Source organism: Perca flavescens, chromosome 18 (assembly GCF_004354835.1).
Source record: "Perca flavescens isolate YP-PL-M2 chromosome 18, PFLA_1.0, whole genome shotgun sequence".
Taxonomy (NCBI): Eukaryota; Metazoa; Chordata; class Actinopteri; order Perciformes; family Percidae; genus Perca; species Perca flavescens.
Genome location: NC_041348.1, coordinates 21,734,632 through 21,752,783, shown reverse-complemented (window position 1 = coordinate 21,752,783; position 18,152 = coordinate 21,734,632). Strand labels below are relative to the sequence as shown.

At 38.7% G+C, this 18,152-nt stretch overlaps 1 protein-coding gene across 2 annotated transcripts in view; it reads left to right on the top strand.

The window, feature by feature from the left end:
• The window catches only part of enpp1 (ectonucleotide pyrophosphatase/phosphodiesterase 1), a 33,701-nt gene extending 15,686 nt beyond the window's left edge, over nt 1-18,015 (top strand). For both annotated transcript variants that reach the window (XM_028604870.1, XM_028604869.1), the window contains exons 10-23: nt 849-957; nt 1,863-1,994; nt 2,106-2,137; nt 2,276-2,403; nt 5,114-5,183; nt 6,243-6,330; nt 7,524-7,708; nt 8,706-8,745; nt 8,829-8,989; nt 11,391-11,526; nt 12,372-12,446; nt 15,723-15,855; nt 16,138-16,282; nt 16,442-18,015. In XM_028604870.1, the coding sequence (XP_028460671.1) occupies nt 849-957; nt 1,863-1,994; nt 2,106-2,137; nt 2,276-2,403; nt 5,114-5,183; nt 6,243-6,330; nt 7,524-7,708; nt 8,706-8,745; nt 8,829-8,989; nt 11,391-11,526; nt 12,372-12,446; nt 15,723-15,855; nt 16,138-16,282; nt 16,442-16,597 (1,590 nt within the window). In that variant the 3' untranslated portion in view covers nt 16,598-18,015. The remainder of the gene's footprint in view (nt 1-848; nt 958-1,862; nt 1,995-2,105; nt 2,138-2,275; nt 2,404-5,113; nt 5,184-6,242; nt 6,331-7,523; nt 7,709-8,705; nt 8,746-8,828; nt 8,990-11,390; nt 11,527-12,371; nt 12,447-15,722; nt 15,856-16,137; nt 16,283-16,441) is intronic.
• The last annotated feature ends 137 nt before the right edge of the window (nt 18,016-18,152 follow it).

Here is an 18,152-nt window from a genome sequence, read left to right as displayed (position 1 = left end):
GACCTACAATAAATGCAGATCTTCAGTCATTTGATGGTCTTATTGTACATGTGAGGGAAGGACTGTCATAAACTCGACCCACAGAAGAAGACTGTGAGATGCAGTTGAAAGATCTGGAAAAATGTGAAATTCTGGTTGTGGAGCTGTGTGATATTTGACTGGGGCTACAACAAACAACTATTTTCCTTATTGATTACTGCTGATTATTTTCAACAGGTTAATCTATAAAATGTCAGAACATTTTGACAATTGCTTGTTACATTACCACATTGCCAAGGTGATATCTTCGAATTGCTTATTTCATTCAACCACCAGTCCAAAGCACAAAGATATTCAGTTAACTATCACATGAGACAAAGTTGCAAATCACATTTTAGAGGCTGAAACTGGCTCATGTTTGGCATTTCTGCTTGAAAAATTTGTTAAATGTGCCAATTAGTTAGTTCTGTTGATCCACTGTAATAGTTCCAGCTCCATATATCATATATAACTATTCAAAGAAAAATTTATAGGGAACTAATTGTAATTTAATGACGACTGATCATTTTGAATGATAGTTAAAGATTCTGTTAAAAAATTATATTTATTATCTAATACTTAGACGTGGAAAACTGGAACCAGATTTGTTGTTTTAAGTATTTTTATTTTTCATACAGCATCTTACCTTCATTCCAAATGTAAAATGAATCCACATTTATAGAAAAAAAGGTTGTGAACCATGCTGCCACCACCGTTTTAATCATTTATATTTGCTAATCATTTATTTGCAAAAGCGTATTGTTTTTGACATGATAGACTCTCCTGCCACAGTAACTCTGTTAAAGCTTTAAATGCTGTTGTGCTTTCAGGTCGTTCAGGCCTTGGAAAATGTGGACAGGATTTTGGGCATGCTGATGGATGGCCTGATACAGAAAAACCTACACCGCTGTGTCAACATTATAATCATATCAGACCACGGTGAGATGACTGCACAGCCTGCACACAGCTGTGGTACAGTTGACAGTGTCATTATATAGAGAGTAAGGTGACAAAACCATCAATAATTCAGGTAAAAGAAATCATTAACAGTACAATGAGAAGGAAATTTACACTTTTAAGCAATTCAGAGTCTTTTTCTTTGTCTTTTATTTAAAGCTGTGCATTTGCTCCAAAACAAACTTGGTGCATCCCTCCTAAATCTCTGTGGTTTCACAGTAGTAGTCGTCTTAGAGCCTGTGTGCCACTGATGGGGGACTTTAGCGTCTCAGTGTCATCTTCAAATGTTTGACTTGGTTGAGTCATTGCACCTGTTACAGGAGAGAACTACAGGTCGGTGCCAGAGAGAAATCTAATGAAAAATGAGTCTGTTATCTGAGAGTAAACTGGAAAAAAGTGTTCTCAGTGGTATGTTAAGAGTATACTTTGTGACGAGAAGTTTCTCTAGACATCTGGAGACCATATGTTTAGTCTTGTAATTAGGTATATTAACGATCAATGCGAGGAAGTCAGCGTGGCTCAGGGCGATGCCCAGCTATCCTCATCAAAGACATAATTTCCAAGAGAAGATATTCTGATGCTAGTTATTAGTCTGCAGCTCATCATCAAGGACAAGGTCATGTCACACTCAAAATATGCCAAAAAATGTACACTGTAAATATAAATCTATTAACGTGCTGTACATTTTAATCCTTTTTTATTTTTTTTTCCTTTTTTATTTTTTTTTTTTTGAATAAAGTTTAGTAACATTGCACACACTTCACACATTTCATGCTATCGTAGCTACATTTGTAAAATATTTTACAAATTCAAACATACACATTCACCATTCATAAAAGAAACTGAAGACAACTTTATATTTTATCTTCTTTTTTTTTTTTTTACAGGCATGGAGGAGGCTTCATGTGAAAAGGCAGCATATGTGTCAAGCTACCTGAACAAAACCGATGGATTTTCTGTCATCCAAGGCCCGGCTGCTCGCATCAGACCCAGCCGCCTCCCAGAGGATTTTTTTTCCTGTGAGTTCCTGTCGATAACACCCAACTTCCCCTTATCCCAGCTTTGCATCATCACTTAGTGTCGGTTTTGTAACCAGTGTGGCTGACCTTGTCCTGTGTTTCTCTCCTCAGTCGACTATGAGGGCCTGATGAAGAACCTGTCGGTATGTGAAGTATTCCAAAATGTGACTTTTGTATTGATAAGAAGAATGAAAAATTATCTGCTTGCGTGGCTTCACGTCAAACAACCCCATTCTCCCGCTGCTGTGTGTTGATTTTTCTCTGCTGTGTCTGTTCTGAAGTGCAGGACCCCTGACCAGCCAATGAGGCCCTACCTCAAAGAAAACCTCCCCAAAAGGTTGCACTTTGCCAACAACAAACGCATAGAGAGAGGACACCTCTATATGAAGCAGGGATGGCAGGCTGCACTGTAAGTCACTGAGCAGTCCACCAAGTTCTGTGACAGTTCATCAAACTGTGTTAAGAATGGAAGAAAGAAGACAAACTTATTTAAAGAGGTACAGTGTTGGGGAATAAACCTAACAAAAGGCATAGTTCAACCCAACATTGTGTCTTGATTAAATCCAGTTATTTAACACACGTCAATCAAAATCCTTGTGAAGTTTTTTTCAAACCACCAAACACTTCATTTCGAGCTTGGAAATGTATGCTTGACCTTTGGGAATAGTATATCTTACAAAATAACAAGTTGTACGTACAAGTTTAAAAGAAACACAAACATCTCCAAACAACCCCTGTGTATATTTGCCTACATGCAGCCTGGAGAAGCATGGTTCAGCCTTAAGCTAACTCCATACACTGAAGAAGACCATTAGAAGCGGTTGAAAACAAAAAAAAACAACTAGTGGACCTTTTGAACTTTGAACTAGTTTTTTAAACACACAGTCAGTTTACCTCCGGTCCTTCAAAAAGGCATTAAGAACATTCTCCAAACTGCTTACTGTAGCATAAATATAGCCAAAAGGGCGAAAACCTAAGATGACCCAGCTGATAATTTATTGCACCAGATTACTACGTTACTTTATAAACAGAAAAATGTGTTGACTCTGTTTACAACTTGTCTGTTTTTGGCTGTCAAAGTATGTGACAAAAGGCCTTTGCAGCTGTTTGGCTACATGTTGCAAAAAGAAATTCCACTGACCCTGGTCATTGGGCATTAAATTGAGGTAAAGTTAAACACAACATAGCATGCATGTTCAAGTGAAATCAACGCATTTCAAAATGGTTATTTTGTGTTCCATTGATTGAATTAGTTGGAGAATTTGTAGTGCAGAATTGATGTAAAAATACCGGTTCATTTAATTAACTGGAAATCTTGAAATTGTAAGGACAAAGTTAGAAACCATGATGGTCTGAGAGACCTGAGAAACCTGAGATTCCTTTAGCTTTGTAAAAGCATAAAAAGTTGTTAAAGCTACATTGTGTAAGAATTTCTCCCATCTAGCGGTGAAATTGTATATGACAACCAACTGAATATTACTTTCTAGCTCTTCCCATTCCGATCGCGTTTTAAATCCTACGGTGGCCGTATTATTCCAAGAAGTACGACTTCGTCCGTGAGTGTTCCTTCCAGTGTAATAATAGTTTGATGTTATTTTGGTACCATTTCATTGCTAACATCAGCTATCAGGTTCCCAAACATACGCAAGCTAATGTTAGCAAAGTATCAGTGCTATTATTATTCTGTATATTGTACGAGATTAATTGTGTAAGGCAATGTTTACAGCATAGGAGAGAATCAACGGAGGTTTGTGTTTTTAATATATTTCTCTGAGCAGTATGAACAATAATGTCAATGAAACTGAAATTAGCTCTTAGTATCGCCATCGTTTACATGCAGCTGTTCTAGCTGTACTGAGTCCGTGTTTGAACTGCATTACGTGAGTTGTCTGCCAGGGAAATCACGACACGTGATTACATTTATGTTACAAGGTAGACAATCCTTTTTCATCATTGACGCGAGGAAAAGTATCCTAGACGTCGTTCTAGCGTTATGCACAACCATGCTATAGTTAGCCAAGCAACTATAAAACTTTGAATTTACACAAATAGGCAGAATTACCTGTCGAGAAGAAAGCAGGCAACTTTGGTGTTTCTTTTAAAATCCTTGCTCCTTGTGAGCTCTTTCGATCTTCAAAAAGCCCCTCCAATATTAACTTTGGTCTTGTTGCTTTGCCTGTCGCGTTGTCGTTTTAATTATCTTTTTAACTTCCTTGGCGACTCCGTTACATGTCCTTGAGAATAGGCATGATCCTCCATCTTCAACAGGCTTTCAAATCTGCCGGGAGTCACATGTACTCTCCCCCCCCTCCCTGGCATTCGTCACAGTGCCACTGAGTGTAAAAGCATGAAAGGCGGAGGTATGTCCCTCTTTGGCTAATGTATTTTAAAGATGGAAGCGCAACTTGGCTGCCGTCATTCAAGCGACTCGCCCGTATGTATTCTGAATGATTCTGAATGTCAGATTCTACACTTACGAGAATACTTTGATTAGTTGGTGGAAGTAATTACATGAATGAGTACATATTTGTGAAAGAACAAAGTTTTTTTTGCTAAGAATCAACTCAAAAAATTACACAATGGAGCTTTAAATGTCGCACTTATGTAGCCAGAGTGGTGCTCCGCCAGATGTCTTCAGTGATGAAAATTGTAATTCCATTGCACAGAATTAATAGGAAATGCTTAAACACCCCTATTCACAGTATAAAGTAGTGGAGGATACCAGAGCTGTTACAGTAACTGGAGTTGGCAAGTCTTACTGTATGTAAATTATAGTACAGTGGGTGTTGTGGAAAAGAATGTGAATGTCTTGTTTGGCCACACAGAAGTTGAAGCATTTACAGTAATTAGTGTTGGCAATCATTTATAATGAATGAGGCGTGGTAGAGGAGATGTACAACAACTCCTTTGATGGATAGCAAACATGTAATCAATTGTTTCAGGCTGAAGAATTCAATCAGTCCACTTTAATGCAGTTGCAGTGCAATGGGACTCACTCTTTAGGTTAAATAGAATTAAACTCGCCTGACCCTGAAATTGAGCTTGAAAATAAATAATTTCTGTCCGTCTTTCTGTTTATTTTAACTCCTCAAATAACATATTTTATTCTATCTCAACAGTAACTCTCAGGAAGTCAAGTACTGCACCGGTGGATTCCACGGCTCAGATAACCTCTTTACCAACATGCAGGTCAGAAGAAGGAAAGATGTGTTTGTGCGTCCGCCAAGATATATGTTTAGCACAATATCCTGTTTAGATATTTTTTTAAACTAAACAGGAAATGTGAAAACGTACCTACACATTGAAAAAAAATAGGAGGCCTGATAACTCCTATAAGCTGGTTTTAGTTCTGGTCTTCTGTAGGATATTGTGGCAGCATGCAGAGCTATGAAGATCTTATACTCAAGAACAAGTGTTTGTGCTTCAGTTACATTTGGCTCAGACCGGAAGAGAAGTACATACAACCACAATTCAAGATTTTATTTTATATACAAGACACAGTTCTTATAGAACTTAAAGACCTTTTACAAAGCGGATGCAGCGGTAACAAATGCTTCAGAATCTGTAGCTTAAAAGTTGATTGGTCGCTGCTGTCACTATTTAGGAGTTCATGTTTGAGTCTAAATGCAAGATACATCTCTGTATTTGCTGTTTTTGTTCCAATGAATGAAACCAAAGTAAAACACACAACAACAACAAAAATACTGTAGAGCTCTAAAACTCTTCTTGGGCACAGTAATTATACTTATGAGAAGTTGCTCTCCACCTGCACATTATCTGCTCTGGACTGAGATTGTTTAATTTGAAGATGTGTTGGTGTGTCTGCCTACCTTCATGTTAGTCATTACAACACGTCAGTGTATGTTTCCGGACGTGGTTTGCCCTGGAATTTGACCAGGTATAATTAGCTTACATGGTTGCTGACTTCTCTAAAGAAAAGTGCCTACACACAGCAGAGAAGTGTGCTTAAAATAGATTTTACTCACTTCCAAAACCCACCCAACCAACATCTTTCCTAGAATTGAAATCCCTAATATACATTTTTATGGTTATGTAAGGTCATTTTACAGCTTAAGTTCACTTCAAATATTTACACGTGTTTGACATCTTGTGATTTACAGAGAGAGTTTAAATTAAGCTTTTCAAACATTTTTTTGAGAGTACGCTGTACTCTCTCATTTGTATTTAGAAATTTCTCCAAATAAATGCACGAATGTCAGTTTGTTAATGGCTATCTACTTATTCCAGGCGATCTTCATTGGCTACGGTCCAGCATTTAAAGAAAACACTGTTGTGCCCCCTTTTGAAAACATTGAAATATATAACCTCATGTGTGGTAAGTGAACTGAACTGTATCCTCATGTACTGCAGCTGTAGCACCGGATTAGTTCAACTTTTTGGAACATAAGCTTATTTACTTTCTTGCCGAAAGACAGATGGTAGGGACCGCTCTCATGTCCTGAAGTCTTGTCATCACATGCGGCAACCAGAGGAGACTTCAAGAAGTACTGCTCGCCAGATGAAGCAAGAAATAGTCCTGCGCATAACCCCCATAAAACCACAATGCGTCGTTTTTACACTATGTGTTAGTAAGTGAGCTTTAGAGGTGCTGGTAGGCAGATTTTGGAAGAGCCAGGCTAGCTAGCTATTTTAATCTAAACTAGTCAACTGCTAGATTGCCATACAAACATGAGAGTGGTATCAATCTTCTCATCTAATTCTCTGCGAGAAAGGGTATTTCCTAAAATGTTGAACTATTCCTTTAATGAGCTTGTTGGTCGTTTCTAATGACTCTGAAATCAAAGTATTTTGGTACAATTTAGAGATATGTCATCCAAATCTGGTAATGAAGTGAAATTTGCAACCTGGGCCTAATCTTCATGGTCCTACTGAAACCGTCTTTCTCTTTAGTTATGAAAACATTTTCACGGCAGGTTTGTTGATATAGATACAGCAACAGTTAAACACAGTTCAGAAGAGGAAACAGGTGCACTTCTCCTGCACTGAATTTCATTTGGTTTAGCACATCTAAAAAAAGAATAGCAGGAAATAAAGAGCAGCTACATCAACCAGATTTCAGAGAAAAAGAAGAAGGAACACAATAACCCAGGTGTCAAAACCAAAAATTATGTTAATTGTTCCCTTTTTTATTCCAAGTAATTCCATAATATGGTTCAATTATGTACTACTACTACTACTACTACTAATTATGGTTACTTATGATTTATTAAAAAGAAAAAAATGCCTTAATTCAATGGACATGTGTTCCTGGCTGGTAACACCCTAAATTAACACTCTCTTTATTTAGCTTAAATACAGTAATAATAAAGTTTGTTCTTACTTGTCCCAACCGACAACCTTGTAGCGGTGTCACTGAATCCTTGTATCTCGACTGTATGATTACCCCATGGAACAAGACGTTATTTTAATTGTCAGTTATGATGGCCAAATTTCTGAAATAAATGGCTCCTTATAATATGTGCTGATATGCAGCGTCAAATGTACCGTTTTTCTCTCTCCCTCCTCCAGATCTTCTCATTATTCGCCCTGCTCCAAACAACGGGACTCACGGCAGTCTGAACCACCTTCTGAAGCGTCCTGTCCACCTGCCAGTTCACCCAGCGCAGCTCTCCCATGACACCCCCTGTGAGGCCAGTGAGCTCCTCCCTGTTAACGATCTGCAGTGCACCTGTACATCCCAAACCAAGGCAATGGTATGTGCCAACAAGTTATTCATGACATGACAGTGTTTGTCCGTCTGTCGGTTAGTCCCCCACTTTGGTCCGGACTGAAATATCTCAACTGTTGGATGGATTAACATGAAATTCGGTGCGGATATTAATGTTCCCAGAGGTTAAATGCCACTGACTTTTCTTCTAGCGCCACCTTGAGTTTGGCATTTGGGGTTTTGAGTAAAATGCCTCAACAACTTTTGAATGGATCGCCCCGAAATTTGGTACAACCATTCACGATCCCTTCAGTATGAATTGTAATAATGTTGGTTCTAATTAATGCCTCATCAGGTCAAAATCTTTATGACTAAATTCCTGCAAAATTAATGACATTCCCATCAGCCTCAGCTGGATTTTGTGTTAATAGTTGATAATTAGCAAATGTAGCATGCTAACGTGCTTAACAAAGATGTTGAACATGGTAAACATTCATGGCCTTTGTGATTTGTTTTTTTAAAATGACTTCAGTCTTTATTCAAGATGGGATAACGGTCTTGCAGTGCTGTGCCAAGATGGTCTGTTATTTATTTCATAAATAAATATTATAGCTTCTAAACATCAGTATGTTAGCATTTTCATTGTGCGCATTTTAACATGCGTCCATGTACAGTCGCACAGAGCTGCTAACACGGCTGTGGACTCCCAGCCTTGTTTTATAAAAATTTTGTATTCCAGTTAATGTTTCTGCCTCCACGTGCTCGAGCAGGGTTGAAGCATGTTTGACAGTTGGCCATTTTCTGATGCAGATGATTAAAATGCAGTAAAATTTAAATATTAAAATAATTAGTTAGTAATTTGGTTGAATTACCAGTTAGTAGTAGTAGTAGTAGTAGTAAGTAGGCCTACATTTTCTGTACAATAATGTAAAACAAAGCCCACTTTGATACTTTAAAACTCATATACTGATAGAAAGTTTTGTAGATACATGGAAGATTGTAATTTATGTAACACAAGCATAATACCAAGAATTTCTTTTTAGGAGGCAAATATGAACAGAGATCTCCAGACAACTAATTCCAGTGAGTATTGTTTTATTTTTCTTTGCATTCATAATGTTTTTCAGAGGAAACTGTTTGTGACATTTATAATGTTCCATTTTTAGGTGTTAAAGCCAGTTTACGTCACCTCCATCATCCCTTTGGCATCCCTGGAGTCGTCCAACCAGACGCCACTTTTTGTCTTCTCCACCAATCCAGCTACCTCAGTGGATACAGCAAAGACCGCCTGATGCCCCTGTGGGTGTCGTACACCATCCAGCCTCTGGTGAGTCCGCTGTTTGGAGTGGTCTTTCATCTCTAAATATACCACGTACAGCTGAGTTGTCCCAGCTGTATTTCTTCGGTGGTTATAGGGTATGGCAGGAGATTGTAAGAGGTTGTTTAGTATCTGAATCCCTTCTCCAAGCAGCTGTTACTCATCTTGTGTGCTCATGTTGGCTCAAACACTTCTTGTCTTTCTCATTATGCGGTTGAGCTTTAGTGTAAATCATGACTTCAAGCAGAGTGATACATTCCTGGGTGAGTTTACACTGAATGATGGAGCTAGTGAGGATTTGTTGTCATTTAGGCTTTATCCAAATACAGTACAAGCTAAATATGGTTGTACTGTATCCTTTTTGCTCATTTAAGCTTGAAAGAATCATTGTTTAGATTGTTTTCTTGATGTGTCATAGCATAACATTCAGTATTATGCTCAGCCCACTTGGACACCCACAGAAAACTTCAATTTCACAGTCAAAGTTAACAACTCCATATAAAGCGAACTTTGAGCTAGTTTTCCCACTAGAAAATCAATTAATCGATGAAAAACATGAAGCCATGCTACATTTCCATTCTTGTAGGGGATGTTTGAAAATATGCATAGCTTTTGATGCTTTATTTTTCTGCCTGTTATCAAAGTAATCTTCCCAAAATTTCCCAATAATAATAATAAAAAAAAAGGTTCTTGTAAAGAGCTACTGTATACAAATTGGTGCTATGTATAGAAGGAATAGTAATGTCTTTAAAAGAAAAGCTCCATTTAAACACACGTAACGTACATATTATTTTATCACTGGACATTGATTTATTCCCCATTGATTAAGGATTGTATGCTTGCCTAACAAATTTTATATTTTTAGCCATGCTAGCAGCGTGGCTCAATGGATGGTAATATCGGTCCAACGCTTTGGTCCGGAGTGATATGTCTCAACAACAATTAAATTAGGTTGCCATGATGTTTTTTACAGACATTCATGGTCGAGGCAGTCAGGTATTACAGGCAGGGAATGACCCTGATATATAGGTAAACATAGGGAATTAACTAGAGTCTAGTTTGACAGAGGCATTAGTATTACGTAGGTGAACTGAACAAACTATCGGAAACTGGAGCGCAGAGCCGAGGTAGTTATACTGCTGGAGCTTGATGAATGGATGAGTTGCAGGTGTGCAGGTCGATTGGCAGCAGGAGTGGAGGATCGCCACACCCGGACACACACACACACACACAGACAGAAATAGAAGACAAACCGGGAACCAACTACACACAAGGGAAGGGTAATCATCTGTAAATATCTCAACTTCTACCAGTGGACTTTTCCTGTAGCGCCACCTTGAGTTTGGCATTTGTGGTTTTGAGTAAAACATTTAAATTGATTGCAAGAAAATTTGGTACAAACATTCATGATCCCCCTCGGGGTGAATTTTCATAATGTCGGTTTTCAATTAGTGCCTCATCAGGTCAAAATCTTTATGACTAAATTCCTGCAACACTAATTCCCATCAGCCTCTACTGGATTTTGTGTTGTACACCCACAGAATTTCACAGCCTGTCAAAGTTTACAACTCCATATAAAGTGAGCTTCAAGATAGTTTTCCCACTAGAAAATCAATTAATCAATGAAAAGCATGAAGCCATGCTACATTTATATTCTTGTACAAGATGTTTGAAAATATGCATTGCTATTGATGCTTTATTTTTCTGCCTGTAATTGAGGTAATCTGTTCGTAATGTCCTAATAATTTCACAAAAGGTTCCTGTTAAGAGCTACTGTATATAAACTTTAAGGAAAAACTTAACTAGAGTTTGGTTTTGGTTTGGCTGTGGCACAAGTACTACATAGGTGACCTGAACAAACTGTTGAAGACTGGAGTGCAGAGCCAAGGTAGTTATACTGCTGGAGCTTGATGAATGGATGAGTTGCAGGTGTGCAGGTAGATTGGCAACACGCGCGCACACACACACACACACACACACACGCAGAGAAGACAAACAGGGGACCAAGGACCAACTAGAGACATAAAGGAGAAGCACAGCCAAACCATGACACTTTCATTACGCAAGCAATTAATTGGAATATGAATTCATTAATTTGAAGTTTACATATTGAACAGTGCCCCCATAGTAAACAATTTAATCGTCCTTCTTGGAAATGGTGATCCCTAAAACAAAGGAAATTCAAATAGCACATTTTATTTAAAAAAACAACAACCAATAACCTGTAATTGTCTTGTATGACAGGGGAGGGGAGTGAGCTGAGTTTATTGTTTTTAGAGATCTCTGCAAACAGAAACAGGGCAATGCTCTCACTGGCCTATATACACAGGCGAAGCAAAACCAAGCCAAGTGATCTTACGCAACACTTCTCACTTCACACTGTCCATCACTGACTGATCCTCTCTCTCAGACCAGAGTCCGACCCCTGAATCCAGAGTTGGAGGAGTGTGTTCGTGCTGACGTACGCATCCCACTGGCCGCCAGCCAGCTGTGTGTGCGCTACAGAAACAACCCTGCTCTGTCCTTTGGCCTGTTGCATCCCCCCAGTGAGTTTGTGTGTGTGTGTGTGTGCGTGCGTGCGTGCGTGCGTGCGTGCGTGCGTGCGTGCGTGCATGCGTGCGCGTGCGTGTGTGTGTGGTGGAGGAGGTGATAGCACGCCTGTCCCCAGCCGGGTGTTGAATTCAAGTTGACATGTTTTAGAGCCACATTCTCATGTAAAAATGCACCCATGCGTTTTGGTTTGCAGCTGTAAAGAGTGTCCTGTCCCCCCTATGAGACACTGTAGATTCACTGTATGTTTAATGAAATTCAGGTTTCAGGTAGCTCCACAAAAGAATATGTGACTGAAAGAGAGAAGTAAAAGCTCTCCAACAGCTGTGAGAAAATTAGACATTTTATTTTCTTCATGGCTGTGGTAGAAAGTGATCCCAGACTGTGATTTGTGCAATTTAATGACTTTAGAGCTGCAATGATTAGCTGATCAATTAGTCCATCACCACACAATTTCTCAGTAACTATTTTAACTGATTCATTTTTTAAGCAAAAATGCTCCATAATTTCTTGTTCCAGCCTATATCTGCAGATTTTTAAAGTTGTATATCATTGTAAATGTAATATCTTAGGCTTTTGATCTGTTGGTCAGACAAAATAAGATGGTGACATCACCTAGGACATTTTTCAATATTTTATATAAGTTTATAAGTTTTAGACAAAATAATTAATACATTTATCGAAAATGATAGATAGAGGTTAGTTGGAGCCATAAATCACTTAACCTCTCTGTATTTAGCCCCACCAACATGTGAAGTTTAGTCCTTTTCACAGTACACATGTCAGACTTTTACAACATGCAGTTTGTGTTTAACTTTTTCTCTCATTTTTTACTTTATAGATCTGAGTGCCGAGGGAGCCGAGGCAGACTCTCTAATCACGAGCAACATGGCACCAATGTTCCCTGCATTTAAAGGTACGTCTGTCTTGAAAAATGAAATGAATTACCTAACAGTTATAGTCTCATTTTATCCTGATATCCTCTTTCCTGTTCACTGATTAAGTAGGTTTTACCTGATCAACAACTTTTAGTGTCTCCTGATTTAATTAAGTCTGTCTGCCTTTGCTCTAGTTTAGTGTTAAAACAAAGCATTTTGCATTGATCACTGTGAGACATTTTGTTGGGGCCCAGGTTGGCTCCAACAAAAGGTCATCCTTAACTAATCAGAGCACTTTTGTTTAGCAGACAGTATTGACTCTATGCAAATCTACTCAGACAGACTTGTGAGTTGATTGTCTTCTCAGCTTTTGTTTATTCAGTTGTTTCCTGTAACTTTGTATAAAACCCTGGCTAGAAACTCATTCTGGTCAGAGAGAATCCTACAGCTTCTTGAGCGCTTCTTGTGAGCTTCTTTCTCCACTGCGCAGTGAATAAAATTGATCTGAACCAGCCACTGAATTGGACCTGAGAGAACTTCCACACTGTCTTCCAAATATGTATTGGCTCCTGGTTTTTATAACTGGAAATTGGAAACATGATGATGCACGATTTTAAAGATTTAATTCCAGAGTTGTCAGAAGGGTTAATTTGAGAGCTTTTGAGCTGAATGAGAGCTAAACTTAATTACCTGGTGAACTGAAGAAATACTTTTTCCAAGAGCAGGTATTGTGGTTTGTTTGTTCTCATGAGCCATTTTCATTGGTCAATATTATACTTTTCTTTCTAAAAACAGGCTATACTTTTGTTTTTTAAATACACATAACAGGAGTCCAAAGATCTAACCACTGTGATTATATGGGACTACTGTACTTTAATTTAGTTAAACTCCTTCTGTAATTACCAATTAAAGGTTTAGTTTGAAGAACTTTCCCAGAGTTAATCCTCCTGCTATCCTACTGCAGACACAATAAGATTCACTTTTCTGTGCGCTTTCAATTGATCTATAACATGCTCGGCTGCACAGAGGAGCCATGCTTTTGTTGAAACTTGTTTATTGTGTTGAGTGATTAATGCATTGAAAAGTGGAGTGTTTAAGAAAACACAGCTCTGGTTTCCCTGGGGGCACCCACACTATAAATGGAAACTCTCGCTCACTAGTATGAGGTCCCATTGAAAGGAAAACCCCGTCCAAGGACGGTACTGTTGTTTGTGTATGTTGGAAGCCTATCTATCCATCTATAAATTGCAGGAACATCTGTCTGTCTGTCTGTGTGTTATGCGCATATCTCTCAAACTGTTCGTCCGATGGATTTCAAACTTGACTGGTGTCTTGCTACGGTCACGGGGAAGTGCAATGCCAAGTTTGTTTGGATTAGAAATGCAAAAGATATTGTTAAATATATATCAGTAAAAGAAGCACACCCTGGCTTTTACCGCTCTAGCCGCTGGCCATTCCCCCTCTCACACTGCACACTGACTGAGCACAACACCAGACACAGAGAGGGAGAAAACAGAGGAGCTTTGGCAGCTAAAATGTGACATACACCTCAGACCCACAAAAAATTGTCTTTGACTTTGAATAAACAAACGCCAATTCCCGAATTTAAGGACATTTCAGAATCCCACACATGCAAAGCACAACCAGCAAAGGAAAGGGGAGGGGGGGCTACATGATTGCTGGATATACCAAATTAACTTCTCTTCACTTTCCTGGAGCATGAGTGGATAGCTAAAAGGAACATCGCGACTGTTCTGTGGAATAAGGTTGGCGAAAAAAAGGCCCTACGCTTTTCCGTGTCTATTTTTTCGCTAAGACGAAATTCAACAAAAAGCCATAACACAACACTAAATATCAAACAAAAGCCAGACACTATATAGTATTAAGTTGCCGTGAGCTGTAGCCTGCATTCACCACTTCTAACCAGAGGCAGAATATAAAGTAATCTCAGAGATTATTCCTTCACGCGCTGTGCAATGCGAGAAAATCTCAGAGTTGAACCGGGCAGACACAGCACTTTTCATCAGACTCACCCCGGGTTAATTAGGTCTACTGCTAACTAATAACATTACCGTCGCCAAAATACCCCCGCGAATCAAATCCCCTACTTCACCGTTAACTGTTAAGCCTGTATGGTAATGAACGCCTCTGCTGAAATGTTAAATTTGTTAACGATCATACCACATGATACACCATATCTCAATCTCTCTCTCTCTCTCTCCCTTTCTCTCTCTCTCTCTCTCTCTCTCTCTCTCTGCTGCGCACACACACAGACATATACACACACACACACACACAGTCCGGATCTGGTGATTGATTAACGCAGATATTTGCTGATTAGCTCTCATAACGGGCCAGGTGGGTAGTACACTGCCATGAGTCCATGAGGCTAATGTCTGATTACTCCACATTGTCACTGTGATATTTTGTGATTACATTCTGAATCTGCAACGTTCTCTGCCAGGTAAATCAGTAAGTCAGTTGTAGGGTATACAGGGGAGTTGCATATTAAGTGGTTTGGGGTCCTTCAGTAAGTAACTTTGGGGTACAATTTGGTTTTGATGAATTCTACAAGCAGCAATACCACAGGCCAAGTAATCGGCTCGTTCCAAACAGGCCCATTTTCAACGGGCACTGCACTACTATATTAAACAGCTAACAGATGCTTCCCCCTGGTGGCACATCACTGTGTCTACACTCTGTGAACCTTTTATGGATGAGTTAGTTTATTGACTTAAATAGGACAATACAGACACATAAAATAACTTTAATCAAATAAAAACAAATCCATATACAATACAGTCAACATATAAAAAACTTTGTTGAACACTTGCTTTACATAAAGGGCACTTTAAATGAAAGTACAATGCATTTTGGAATATAAGTATATTCACTTTCTTTCTGAGAGTTAGATAAGAAGATTGCTACTATTCTCCTGTCTGTATGCTAAATACAAAGCTACAGCCAGGAGACTGAAATCTTATTTTATCTTATCTTAGCTTAGCATAAAGACTGGAAATAGAAGGAAACAGCCTGGTCCTGAAAAGGTAACACAATCCACCTACCAGCACCGCTCAAGCTCACTGAATAACATGTTATATCTCGTTTTTACACTTTGGTTTTTGTACAGATTAAACAAACAAGATATAACTTGTTAATTGTTTAACTTTAGAGTTGCTGGTAGGGCAATTATTCCTTTCAATTTTAAGTTTAAGTTGTAATGATTTAATCACCGGCTTCTCTCTGTAGACCACAGTATTATGGAGATGTATTTTTGCAGAACTAAAAAGTTCTTGTATTTTCCCTAACCACAGATGTTTGGACCCATGTCCATGATGTCCTGCTTCCAAAATATTCACAGCAGCTGAACGGAGTTAACGTCATGAGTGGGCCGATATTCGATAAAGACTATGATGGAAACGTTGATGCACTCAAAGCAATCTCAGGGTAATTCAGCAGCACACACTCCAGGCAGGATTATATCTTTTCAGAGCCTAAAGTGACATATTGAAATAGGTTTGTGACGTGAGATTTGTAAGTATATATGTATATATAAAAATGCTTTTTAAGGGCTTTGACATAACCAGCAGGTCATGTTTTAAAGATTTTTGACCATGTCCACCCCAGCAACAAGGTCATGTAATATAAACACACATCATAAGTTAAATTGAGAGCTTTCTGGAAAAGAGGTAGCAGTTTCTTAAACTCTGTGATCTCATGTTTCTCCAGGAATGAAGCTCCCATCCCGACACATTTCTACGTGATCCTGACCAGCTGTGGGAACTCGACCTTCAGTCCTGTTAACTGTGAGGGTCCCCTGCGGGCCAAGTCCTTCATCCTGCCCCACAGACCTGACCACAGTGAGAGCTGTTCTGTGAGTAACACCACTAACTACTGTCCTACTCGTTTCGTTTCTACACGTCAGCAGGTGGAAACCTGCTGCCAGATGGACAGTGGAAAAAATGATGGTGTAATACATTTTCTTTGTTCCTCTTCTCTCTATAATTTTCCCTTCTTTTATGTTGTTCTTCAGAACGGGTCTGACCTGACCTCCTGGGTGGATGATTGGCTGCAATTTCACACGGCACGAGTCCGAGACATCGAGCTCCTGGCCGGGCTCAGTTTCTACCACGACAGGCTATCAGTGGATGAGACGCTACAGCTCAAGACGTTTCTACAGACTGCTTAAAGACAATCAGAGACAATATCCAATGGACCTTTAATTTCCAAAGAAAGCTATATTGGTCTGCACAACTGGCCTCAGTCCACATGAACACATTCATAAAGATTTTCGGTGTTCAAACCCCATTGATCCCAACATTAAGTTCCATCCAGGTTTTTTGTGATATGTCTGATTCCCCAAAATGTGTAAAATTGGTCGATGTGTGATAGCTGTATATTTGTTTTGAATTATGTTTTTATAAATGATTTTATAGAAAAAAGTTTTATAAAGACAGTTTTATCAATGCAGCTCTGCAGCTCTGAACCAAAGACATTGAGTGGCTCCAAAGTGGCTCCAAAGTATTTCCTCTGATGGGAACAAAGTAAAAGGGAAAATAAACTTTTATTGCTGAAAGATCTTTTTATACTGGGATTGCTTTTATTGGCAGGGGCTCTTCAAGAAACACATGGCAATCTGGAAACAGTTGTTTCTGCTGCAACACATCTGGAGAGCAGCCAGAAAAACACCCAACATGAATAACTTTTGCTGAACAAAAATAAAAGTTTCACCTGCCAGATGTTGTCATTGTGTGTTTATGGTTGTTATTTTTCTATTTTCTTTATACGGCACCAATGTTTTTAGTATTTTAGACATTTTTGGTTAGGTTAATGAAATTTTGGAGATAATTATTCAATGTTTGAGTGTGTGTGTGTGTTTGTGTGTGTGTGTGTGTGTGTGTGCGTGTGTGTGTGCGTACTGTATGTTTACTGTATGGGTGGATGGATTATGAGACAAATTGGGCACAGACATGTAAAAGGCCCCCACCTATCCTACATAGAAGCAAGACATCTAGACTAAAAGAGACAAAAAGTTCTACAAACAAGACTATTTTTTTGTTTTTTTGTGTCTTTCTATGGTTGTCTTGCATCTTTGAAGTTTTTTGCGCCCCTTTGTATTTGTAATCATTTTGGATCTCTTATTGGTTATTTCGTGTCTTTTTGTGGTCATTTTGCATTTCTTTTTGGTTGTTGTACATCATTTTATGGTCAGTTTACATTTCTCTGTAGTCTTTTTGCATCTCTAGTTGCATTTTGCATTGTGTTGTTGTCATTTTGTATCTCTTCATGGTCGTTTTGCTTTAGTGACATTCTGCAGGTGAAGCAGAACTGTCAGGTGTGGCTGTTGGTCAAAAAATTTATAAAAAGAGGCTGTCTGTGGCCAGTATTCCCAGTCAGTAATCAGTAATTCATCATGCCTTGTTTGTGTAAACATTTGTGGGTAGTTGAAAATTATTTCTGAGATGAATATAGTTTTTGTTCAGTCCTTTTGTCTTTGCTCTTCACAGCGACTGTCTGGAAGTTAAGGATGGCAGGTAATTTGTGAAAAACAAAAATGGCCATGTTGGTCAAATACACAATTTCAAATAAAAACTCTTCTACACTGAATTTTGTGACTTGTATTCTTTTCTTCATTACCTATTACACCTAAAGATCACAGTATCATAGAAACACTTTAAATAGTATCACACCAAAAACAAAATGTGAGATATAAACAACCAGCAGTGTCTCCGTTTTCCGTCTCC